Source organism: Myiozetetes cayanensis, unplaced genomic scaffold (assembly GCF_022539395.1).
Source record: "Myiozetetes cayanensis isolate MyiCay16 unplaced genomic scaffold, myiCay2020 scf1244, whole genome shotgun sequence".
In the NCBI taxonomy this organism is placed as follows: Eukaryota; Metazoa; Chordata; class Aves; order Passeriformes; family Tyrannidae; genus Myiozetetes; species Myiozetetes cayanensis.
The window spans coordinates 1-10,537 of NW_026086876.1; the positions used below are offsets into that span (position 1 = coordinate 1).

General features: G+C 65.3%; 2 protein-coding genes across 2 annotated transcripts; one reads left to right on the top strand and one right to left on the bottom strand.

Moving 5' to 3' along the window:
• Window positions 1-721: 721 nt before the first annotated feature.
• LOC126635986 (uncharacterized aarF domain-containing protein kinase 5-like) lies at window positions 722-8,759 on the top strand (the record flags this gene model as incomplete). Its single annotated transcript, XM_050307676.1, has 7 exons — window positions 722-811; window positions 1,493-1,574; window positions 2,509-2,587; window positions 2,685-2,776; window positions 3,831-4,086; window positions 7,072-7,173; window positions 8,115-8,759. Coding segments are annotated over 7 exons (807 nt in total), but the record flags the coding sequence as incomplete, so codon positions are not given.
• On the bottom strand, window positions 8,757-10,491 carry LOC126635987 (cleavage and polyadenylation specificity factor subunit 1-like). Its single transcript, XM_050307677.1, has 3 exons — window positions 10,326-10,491; window positions 9,410-9,548; window positions 8,757-8,959 (listed from the first exon to the last, which is right to left on the bottom strand). Exons 1-3 carry the CDS (start codon window positions 10,418-10,420, stop codon window positions 8,912-8,914), a joined length of 282 nt encoding a protein of 93 aa, XP_050163634.1. The 5' UTR covers window positions 10,421-10,491; the 3' UTR covers window positions 8,757-8,911.
• Between the last annotated feature and the right edge of the window lie 46 nt (window positions 10,492-10,537).

Below are 10,537 nucleotides of genomic sequence, written 5' to 3' on the forward strand. Positions count from 1 at the left end.
ACACCTGGGGGACACACCTGGGACACCTGGGGATACCTGGGGACACCACTGGGGACACCTGGGGACATGAAGGGGCACAGGGACTGTGGGTGTGACTGGGACAGGGACAGTGGGGACAGGGGACGAGGGTGGGGACAGGTGACAAGGACAGTGGGGAGGGGGACAGGGGACAGTGGATGTGACAGGGACAGGGATGAGGGGACAGGGGACAAGGACTGTGGGTGTGACTGATGGGACAAGGGTGGCAGAGGAACAGGGACTGGGTGTGCTGGGGACAGTGACAGAGTAGGGTGGGGACAGGGGGTGGCAGAGGGGACGGGGGGACAGGGGACACTGGGAATGGAGGGACAGGGACAGGGGGACAGTGAGGAGAGGGGATGGAGGAGACAGCAGACAGGGACAGGGGGACAGGGGACAGGGGCACAGCAGGGACAGGGGACAGGGGGGACTGGGGGTGTGACAAGGACAAGGGGGCTGGGCACATCGGGGAGTGGGTGGGGGTGGGCTGGGGCTTGCCAGCCCCAAACTGACACCCCATTTCTGTGTCCCCTGTCCCTGTCCCTGTGTCCCCTGTCCCTGTCCCTGTGTCCCCTGTCCCTGTGTCGCCCTTGTCCCTGTGTCCCCCCCGTCCCTGTGTCCCTGTCCTTGTGTCCCCCTGTCCCTGTGTCCCCCTGTCCCTGTGTCCCTCCTGTCCCTGTCCCTGCCCCTGTGTCCCCCCTGTCCCCAGCGGGTGCTCACGGCCGATTTCTGCGACGGCTGCAAGATCAGCAACGTGGAGGGGATCCAGGAGATGGGGCTGGGGCTGCGAGACGTCAGTTGGGGAGGCCAGGGGTCCCTGGGGGTTCCTGAGGTCACTGGGGGGTCCGGGGTCTCTGGGGGGTCCCTGGGGGTCTGGGGGTCCCTAGGGGGTCCCTGGGGGTCCCTGGGGTCCCCTGTGCCCCTTTCCCTGAGCAAACCCCATGGGGGATCCAGGAGATGGGGTTGGGGTTGAGAGGCTTCAGCTGGGGGTCCCAAGGGGGTCCTGGGGGAATTTGGGGGGCTCTGGGGGGGTCCCAGCACTCAGTGCCCCCCCTCCTGCCTCCCCCAGCCCGAGGGGTTCTGGAGGGGTTTGGGGGAGGGGGCCCTGGGGGGTTCTGGGAGGTCCCAGAGGATTTGGGGTGGGGGGTGTTCCAGGGTGTGTTTGGGGCATCCCGGGGATTTGGGGGTGTCCCAGGGGGTTATTTGGGATCCCAGGGGTTTGGGGGGGCTTGGGGGTCCTTGAGGGTTTGGGGGTGTCCCAGGAGTCCCCAGGGGTTTTGGGGGGGTCCTGGGGGGTTATTTGGGATCCCAGGGGATTTGGGGGTCCTGGAGGGGCTTGGGGGTGTCCCAGGAGTCCCCAGGGATTTGGGGGCATCCCAGGGGTTTGGGGGGATCCCGGGGTCCCTGGGTGTTCAGGGGGTCCCGGAAGGTATTTGGGGTCCCCAGGGGTCCCTGACCTCCGTGCCCCCCCCAGACCGCAGAGAAGCTGATCCAGGTGTTTGCTGAGCAGATTTTCTACACCGGGTTCATCCACGCGGACCCTCACCCCGGGAACGGTACCCCAAAACGGGGGACCCCAGCACGGGGGGACACCCAGGGACTGGGGGACACCCAGGGAGTGGGGGGACACCCAGGATTGGGGGATCCAGGATTGGGGGACACCCAGGGTTGGGGGATCCAGGGATTGGGGGGACATCCAGGGATTGGGGGGACACCAGGGATTGGGGGATCCAGGATTGGGGGACACCCAGGACTGGGGGGACATCCAGGGACTGGGGGGACACCCAGGGATTGGGGGGACACCCAGGGATTGGGGGATCCAGGGATTGGGGGGACACCCAGGATTGGGGGATCCCCAGGGATTGGGGGATCCAGGGGTTGGGGGATCCAGGGATTGGGGGGACACCCAGGGATTGGGGGATCCAGGGATTGGGGGGGACATCCAGGGACTGGGGGATCCCCAGGGATTGGGGGGAACCTGAAGTGGGGGACCCTGAAGTTGGGGGTGATCCTGAAATTGGGGGTGAACTCTAAAATCGGGGGGACCCTAAACTTGGGGGAGGGGGAAATCAGAGGAGCAGCCAAAAAGGGGGAGCCCAAAATGGGGAGCTTGAAACTGAGGAGGAACCCCAAAAGTGTGTGTGGGGGTGTCCCAAAATGGGGAGGGGACCCCAAAATGTGAGACTCCAAAAATGGGGTCATTGTGAAAATTGGGGGTGGGAAGGTGGGGGAGGCGTCTCTAGAGGGGGGTGGGGTTCCCTAACCAAGGGAGGGTCCCCAAAAAATGCAGGGGACCCAAAAGGGGGTCCCCAAGGGGGGATTGACCCAGGAGGAGGGGGAGGTCACAGAGGGGAGGAGGGTCCCCAAAAGGAAGGGGGTTGGTTTCTAAGGGAAGAGGGGGAGCAGAAAGACACGGGGAGGGGGTCCCCAAAGAGGGGGTCCCCAAAAAGGGGGGGTCCCCAAAAAGCTGCCCCCCCTGTGCCCCCCCAGTGCTGGTCCGGCGGGGCCCCGACGGCAAAGCTCAGCTGGTGCTGCTGGACCACGGCCTGTACGAGACCCTCAGCGAGAGGTCAGGGGGCCCCAAACCCGGGGGGGGGACCCCAAAACCCGGGAGGGGGTCCCCAAAACCCCGGGGAACCCCCCTGAGCCCCCCTGTGCCCCCCCAGGGACCGGGTGTCGCTGTGTGGGCTCTGGAGATCGATCGTCCTGCGCGACCACGACGGGATGAGGGACAGGGCGGCCGAGCTGGGGGTGCAGGGTGAGGGGGGACCCCAAAACGGGGGGAAACACCCCAAACTGGGGGGGAAACACCCCAAAACTGGGGGTGCAGGGTGAGGGGGGACCCCAAAATGGGAGGAAACACTCCGAAACTGGGGGAAACACCTCAAAACTGGGGGTGCAGGGTGAGGGACCCCAAAACGGGGGGAAACAACCCAAAACTGGGGGGAGCAGGGTGAGGGGACCCCAAAACTGGGGAACACCCAAAACTGGGGGAAACATCCCAAAACTGGGGGGAACACCCCAAAATGGGGGAAACATCCCAAAACTGGGGGAACACCCCAAAACTGGGGGGCAGGATGAGAGGGAACCCCAAATGAGGGGGAAACACCCTGAAACTGTGGGGGGCAGGGTGAGGGGGACCCCAAAACGGGGGAACACCCCAAAACTGGGGAAACACCTAGAAATGGGGAAACATCCCAAAATGGGAAACACCCTGAAACTGGGGGGGCAGGGTGAGGGGAACCCCAAAATGAGGAACACCCCAAGACTGGGGAAACACCCCAAAATGGGAAACATCCCAAAACTGGGGGAGCAGGGTGAGAGGGGACCCCAAAATGGGGGGGGGAAACCCCAAAAATGGGGGGAAACACCCCAAAACCGGGGGGTGCAGGGGTGAGGGGACCCCAAAATAGGAAGGAAACAGCCCAAAACTGGAACACTGGGGATCCGAGTTGGAGGGGGTATGACACCCATAACCTGGAGAGGTGGGGGAAAAAAACCCCAAACCCACATCACAACGGGGACCCCCAAATCTGTAACCCCGGGGTGGTGGTGTGGGGGGGGGATCCCAAAAACCCCCCTGACACCCCAAACCCCCTCTGGTGCTGCCCCCCCAGACTGGGGTGGGGTGGTGGGGTGGTGGGGTCAGTGTGGAGGGTGGGGATCCCCAAAAACCCCCTGACACCCCAAACCCCCTCTGGTGCTGCCCCCCCAGACCAGGGTGGGGTGGTGGTGTGGTGGGGTCAGCATCGAGGTGGGGGGATCCCCAAAACCCCCTGACACCCCAAACCCCCTCTGGTGCTGCCCCCCAGACTACGTGCTGTTCTCGGAGATGCTGATGCAGCGGCCGCTGGGCCGGGGGTCGCTGCTGGGCCGGGGGCGCGCGCTGAGCGCGGAGGAGCGGGGGTACCTGCAGGCCATGGCGGGGCAGCGCTTCCCCCACATCGTGGCCGTGCTGCGCGCGCTGCCCCGCCCGATGCTGCTCGTCTTCCGCAACATCAACACCGTGCGCAGCGTCCACGCCGCGCTGGGCGCGCCCGCGGACAGATACGGGCTCATGGCGCGCAGGTGAGGGACAGGTGTGGCACCCACCGACAGATACGGGCTCATGGCGCGCAGGTGAGGGACAGGTGTGGCACCCACTGACGCCGATGCGGGCTCATGCGGCACGCAGGTGAGGACAGGTGTGGCACCCACTGACAGTGCAGGGCTCATGGCACGCAGGTAGAGGGACAGGTGTGGCACCCACTGACCGGTGCAGGGCTCATGGCACGCAGGTGAGGGACAGGTGTGGCACCCACTGGCCGGTAGCGGGCTCGCTGGCACGCAGGTGAGGGACAGGTGCGCACCCACTGGCCGAGTACGGGCTCATGGCACGCAGGTGAGGGACAGGTGTGGCACCCACTGACCGGTACGGGCTCATGGCACGCAGGTGAGGGACAGGTGTGGCACCCACTGACCGGTACGGGCTCATGGCACGCAGGTGAGGGACAGGTGTGGCACCCACTGACAGATACGGGCTCATGGCGCGCAGGTGAGGGACAGGTGTGTCACCCACTGACAGATACGGGCTCATGGCGCGCAGGTGAGGGACAGGTGTGGCACCCACTGACAGATACGGGCTCATGGCACGCAGGTGAGGGGCAGGTGTGGCACCCACTGACAGATACGGGCTCATGGCACGCAGGTGAGGGACAGGTGTGGGACAGGTGTGGCACCCACTGACAGATACGGGCTCATGGCGCGCAGGTGAGGGACAGGTGTGTCAGCCACTGACAGATACGGGCTCATGGCACGCAGGTGAGGGACAGGTGTGGCACCCACTGACCGGTACGGGCTCATGGCGCGCAGGTGAGGGACAGGTGTGTCAGCCACTGACAGATACGGGCTCATGGCACGCAGGTGAGGGACAGGTGTGGCACCCACTGACAGATACGGGCTCATGGTGCGCAGGTGAGGGACAGGTGTGGCACCCACTGACAGATACGGGCTCATGGCGCGCAGGTGAGGGCATGGGGGGACAGGTGAGGGACAGGTGTGGGACAGGTGTGGCACCCACTGACAGATACGGGCTCATGGCGCGCAGGTGAGGGCATGGGGGGACAGGTGAGGGACAGGTGTGGGACAGGTGTGGCACCCACTGACAGATACGGGCTCATGGCACGCAGGTGAGGGACAGGTGTGTCACAGGTGTGGCACCCACTGACAGATACGGGCTCATGGCACGCAGGTGAGGGACAGGTGTGTCACAGGTGTGCTCAGGTGTGGCACCCACTGACAGATACGGGCTCATGGCACGCAGGTGAGGGACAGGTGTGGCACCCACTGACAGATATGGGCTCATGGCACGCAGGTGAGGGACAGGTGTGGCACCCACAGACAGATACGGGCTCATGGCACGCAGGTGAGGGGACAGGTGTGCTTAGGTGTCACAGGTGTGTCACCCACCGACAGATACGGGCTCGTGGCACGCAGGTGAGGGACAGATGTGTCACAGGTGTGCTCAGGTGTCACAGGGGTGTCACCCACTGACCACTACGGGCTCATGGCACGCAGGTGAGGGGACAGGTGTGTCACCCGCTGACAGATACGGGCTCATAGCCCGCAGGTGAGGGCATGGGGGGACAGGTGTGTCACAGGGGTGTCACCCGCTGACCGGTACGGACTCATGGCACATAAGTGAGGGACAGGTGTGGCACAGGGACCCGTGCCGAATGCTGTGGACTCATGGCACATAGGTGAGGGACAGGTGTGCTCAGGTGTGTCACAGGTGTGCTCAGGTGTCACAGGGGCACCCACTGACCGATACGGGCTCATGGCGCGCAGGTGAGGGCATGGGGGAACAGGTGTGTCACAGGGGCACCCACTGACCAATATGGACTCATGGCCCGCAGGTGAGGGGATGAGGGGGGACAGGTGTGCTTAGGTGTGTCACAGGGGCACCCACTGACCGCTACGGACTCATGGCACGCAGGTGAGGGGACAGGTGTGTCACAGGTGTGTCACAGGGGCACCCACCGACCGATATGGACTCATGGCCCGCAGGTGAGGGCATGGGTGGGGACAGGTGTGTTACCCACTGACCGATACGGACTCATGGCGTGCAGGTGAGGGACAGGTGTGTCACAGGGGTGTCACAGGTGTGTCAGAGGTGTACTCAGGTGTGTCACCCACTGACCGATACGGCCTCATGGTCCGCAGGTGAGGGCACGGGGAGGGACACAGGTGTGTCACAGGTGTGCCCAAGTGTGCCCCAGGGGTATGGGGTTACACAGGGGGTCCCCAGCAACAGCTGCCACCTCAGGGCTTACAGGTGAATGCTCAGGTGTGCCCAGGTGTGCCCCAGAGGTGCCCAGGTGTGCCCCAGAGCCCGGGGTACAGGGGTAGGGGGGGCACCTGGGGATTTAGGGGGGGGCAGGGGGAGCCCTTGCCAAGCACTCCAGGCTCGAGGCCTGCAGGTGAGTGCCCAGGTGGGCACAGGTGAGAGCAGGTGTAACCCAGGGGAGCCCCAGGTGTGTCCTGGGGGAGGTCTGGGGAGCCACGGGGGGGATCTGGGGGTGCCCCTGCCAGCTGCTACGGGCTCAGGGCCTGCAGGTGAGTTTGGGGGGCCCAGGTGTGCCCTGGGGGAATTTGGGGGGGTGGGGTAAGACTGGGGAGTTGTGGAGCTGTTGGGGGTGCCCAGGTGAGTTTTGGGGGTCAGGGGGTGTCCAGGTGAGCCCCAGGTGAGGATTTTGGAGGAGGTCGGGGGGGTGTGGGTGCCCAGGTGAGCTGTGGGGGTTCAGGGAGTGCCCAGGTGAGCTGTGGGGTTGGGGCTGTTTGGGGGTGTCCAGGTGAGCTGTGAGGGGCTGGGGCTGTTTGGGGGTGCCCAGGTGAGCTGTGGGGGTTGGGGCTGTTTGGGGGTGTCCAGGTGAGCTGTGAGGGGCTGGGGCTGTTTGGGGGTGCCCAGGTGAACTGTGGGGGGCTGTGGGGGTTCAGGGGGTGCCCAGGTGAGCTGTGGGGGCAGGGGCTGTTTGGGGGTGCCCAGGTGAGCCCCAGTGACCCCCTGTCCCCCAGCGCCGTGCGCAGCTGGAGCCGCCTGTGCCGGGGGTCCCGGGGGTCTCTGGGGCAGCGACTTTGGCTGCACTGGGAGAGCCTCAAGTTCGAGGTGGCCCTCAGGTAACGGGGGGCAGGTGAGGGGGAGGGTTTGGGGGGAGGGCAGGTGAGGGGGAGGGGTTTGGGGGGAGGGCAGGTGAGGGGGAGGGTTTGGGGGAGGGCAGGTGAGGGGGAGGGCTTGGGAGGAGGGCAGGTGAGGGGGAGGGTTTGGGGGGCAGTGAGGGGGAGGGTTTGAGGGGGCAGGTGAGGGGGAGGGTTTGGGGGGGCAGGTGAGGGGGAGGGTTTGGGGGTCCCCAGGTGGGAGGATGGGTGGCTGTGGGGTCTCGGGTATGGGGGGCCTGGGTTTGGGGGACCCTCAGGTGTGTGGTGTGGGGAATTGGGGTATGGGGGTGGGAAACCAGGTATGGGGACCCTTGGGTGTGGGAGTGATCCAGGTGTGTGTGGGGACTCCAGGTGTGGGGAGGACTCAGGGTTGGTGGGTGGGGGTGGTGCACCCAGGGTTTGGGGTCTGCAGGTTTTGGGTCCCCGGATATTTGGGTACCTCAGGTGTGTGTCTGAGCCCCCAGGTGTGTGTGTGACCCCAGGTGTTGTGTGACCCCAGGTGTCCCCCTGTCCCCCAGGTGTGTGACCCCCTCCGGTGTGTGTGACCCCCGGTGTGTCCCCCCGTGACCCCCTGTCCCCCAGGTGTGTGTGTGACCCCCCCGGGTGTGTGTGTGACCCCAGGTGTGCCCCCCTGTCCCCCAGGTGTGTGTGACCTCCCAGATGTGTGTGTGACCCCCGGTGTGTGTGACCCCAGGTGTGTGTGTGACCCCCCTCCGGTGTGTGACCCCCAGGTGTGTGTGACCCCCCAGGTGTGTCCCCCCGTGACCCCCTGTCCCCCTAGGTGTGTGTGACCCCCCAGGTGTGTGTGACCCCCAGATGTGTGTGTGACCTCCCAGGTGTTGTCCCCCATGACCCCCTGTCCCCTAGGTGTCTGTGACCCCCCGGTGTGTCCGTCCCCCCAGGTTCGAGTCCCTTCGGGCCCGGTTGGCGGCGGCGGCGCTGCGGCTGCTGAGCCGCTGGGGGGCGCTGCCGCACGGGGAGCAGCTGCAGAGACTCCTCCAGGCCTGAGGGGGGCGCTGCAGGGACCCGAACAGCCCCAGAAACGCCCCAAAAACGACACCAAAAACTCACCCCAAAAACTCACCCCGCACGGAAACACCGAGGGGATCGGCTGCAGAGAGTCCTCAGGGCCCGGGGGTGTGCCAGAGACACCAGAACCGCCCCAAATTACCCCAAAAACTCATTCATAAACCCTGAGCGGAGCAGCTGCAGAGAGTCCTCCGGGCCTGAGAGGGCGCCACAGGAACCCAAAACAGCCCCAAATTACCCCAAAAACTCATCCCAAAATAAACTCCAAACATTAACACCGAGGGGAGCAGCTGCAGAGAGTCCTCCGGGCCTGGGGGGGTGCCCAAGACACCCAAAACTGCCCGGAATTGCCCCAAAACCAGTGGCCCCTGCTCCAGGGGGGTGCCAAAAACAACCCTAAACACCCCCAAAACCGACCAAACGCCCAGCAAAGCCTTTCTCAAACCCCCAGCTCCTCCCCCCAGACTGGCTGTGAGCCCCCAATAAACCCCCCGTGACCCACGGGCACCCCAGGAGCAGCTGTGGGGGTTGGTGTTTTATTACAAACGTGGAGTTTTTTGGGGGGTTGGTGTTTTATTACAAACGTGGAGTTTTTTGGGGGGTTGGTGTTTTATTACAAACGTGGAGTTTTGGGGGGAAGGGGGGTGGGATTTGGGGGTCCCGAAGCCCCTCAGAAGTGGGCCGTGACTCGGTCGATCTCCAGGAGGTCGTCCAGGATCTGTGGGATCGGTGGGGTCAGGGACCGTCACCTGTGCCAGCCCTGCCCTTGTCCCAAACCCGTCCCCCATGGGGCCGCCGTGTCCGGGCCCCTCCCCGTTTTCCTGGCCAGTCCCCCGTGTCCCACCCCTGTCCCTGTCCCAGTCCCATGTACGATGTCCGGGGTGGTCCCCATTTTCCTGGTCAGCCCCTCCATGTCCCAGCCCTGTCCCTGTCCCAGCCCTGTCCCTGTCCCAGCCCCACGTACGATGTCCGGGGTGGTCCCTATTTTATTGGCCAGCCCCCCGTGTCCCAGCCCTGTCCCTGTCCCTGTCCCAGCCCCACGTACGATGTCTGGGGTGGTCCCTATCTTCTTGGCCAGCTCCCCCCGTGTCCCAGCCCTGTCCCTGTCCCACCCCTGTCCCTGTCCCTATCCCAGCCCTGTCCCTGTCCCAGTCCCAGCCCCACATACGATGTCCGGGGTGGTCCCTATCTTCTTGGCCAGCTCCCCCCTCTCCATGGCGCTCAGGTACAGGAACCTGCCCAGCAGCTCCCCGTCCAGCACGTTCCTGACCGCGTTCTGGAGCAGCCGCCGCTCCGCCTGCAGCAGCCTGGGGGGGACAGGGACGTGGCAGGGACAGAGGGGACACAGGGACAGGGGGACATGGCAGGGACAGTGGGGACAGGGGGACGTGGCAGGGACAGGGGGGACATGGCAGGGACAGCGGGGACAGGGGGAGTTCTGCAGCAATCCCTGCTCCGCCTGCAGCAGCCTGGGGGGCACAGGGACGTGGCAGGGACAGAGGGGACACAGCAGGGACAGCGGGGACAGGGGGACACGGCAGGGACAGGGGGACACAGCAGGGACAGTGGGGACATGGCAGGGACAGGGAGACACAGGGACAGGGGGACATGGCAGGGACGGGGAGTTCTGCAGCAACCCCTGCTCTGCCTGCAGAAGCCTGAAGGTCCTGGGGTTGAGCCTGGCCAGGTGGGGCAGGGCAGAGCTCAGGGCAGGGCTGGGGGACAGGTGTTGGTGCTACAGGACAGGTGAGAGGGGGCTGTGGGACAGGTGAAGGGGCTGTGGGACAGGTGTTGGTGCTACAGGACAGGTGAGGGGGCTGTGGGACAGGTGTTGGTGCTACAGGACAGGTGAGGGGGCTGTGGGACAGGTGAGGGGGCTGTGGGGCAGGTGAGTTACCTGAAGGCTCTGGGGTTGAGCCTGGCCAGGTGGGGCAGGGCTGGGGGCTGTGGGACAGGTGTTGGTGCTATAGGACAGGTGAGGGGGCTGTGGGACAGATGTTGGTGCTGTGGGACAGGTGAGGGGGCTGTGGGACAGGTGTGGGGGCTGTGGGACAGGTGTTGGTGCTGCGGGACAGGTGAGTTACCTGAAGGCCCTGGGGTTGAGCCCGGCCAGGTGGGGCAGGGCGGAGCTCAGGGCGTTCTGCAGCATCAGCAGCCGCCGGTAGGTTTTCTCCTGCATGGGCAGCAGCAGCCCCAGCCCCCCGTCCAGCGTCGCTGGGGGCACAAAACGGGGGTCACAGGGGGCTTGGGGTCCCCACCCAGCATCGCTGGGGGCACAAGGGGTCCCCAGGAAATC

Excerpts from the sequence above, each read along its gene's own strand:
- LOC126635987 (XM_050307677.1), bottom strand. The coding sequence starts at position 10,420 with ATGCAGGAGAAAACCTACCGGCGGCTGCTGATGCTGCAGAACGCCCTG. Across the intron at positions 9,549-10,325 it reads CTCAACCCCAGGGCCTTCAG|GCTGCTGCAGGCGGAGCGGC; the intron begins GTAACTCACCTG and ends TGTCCCCCCCAG. Across the intron at positions 8,960-9,409 it reads TAGGGACCACCCCGGACATC|ATCCTGGACGACCTCCTGGA; the intron begins GTATGTGGGGCT and ends CCGATCCCACAG.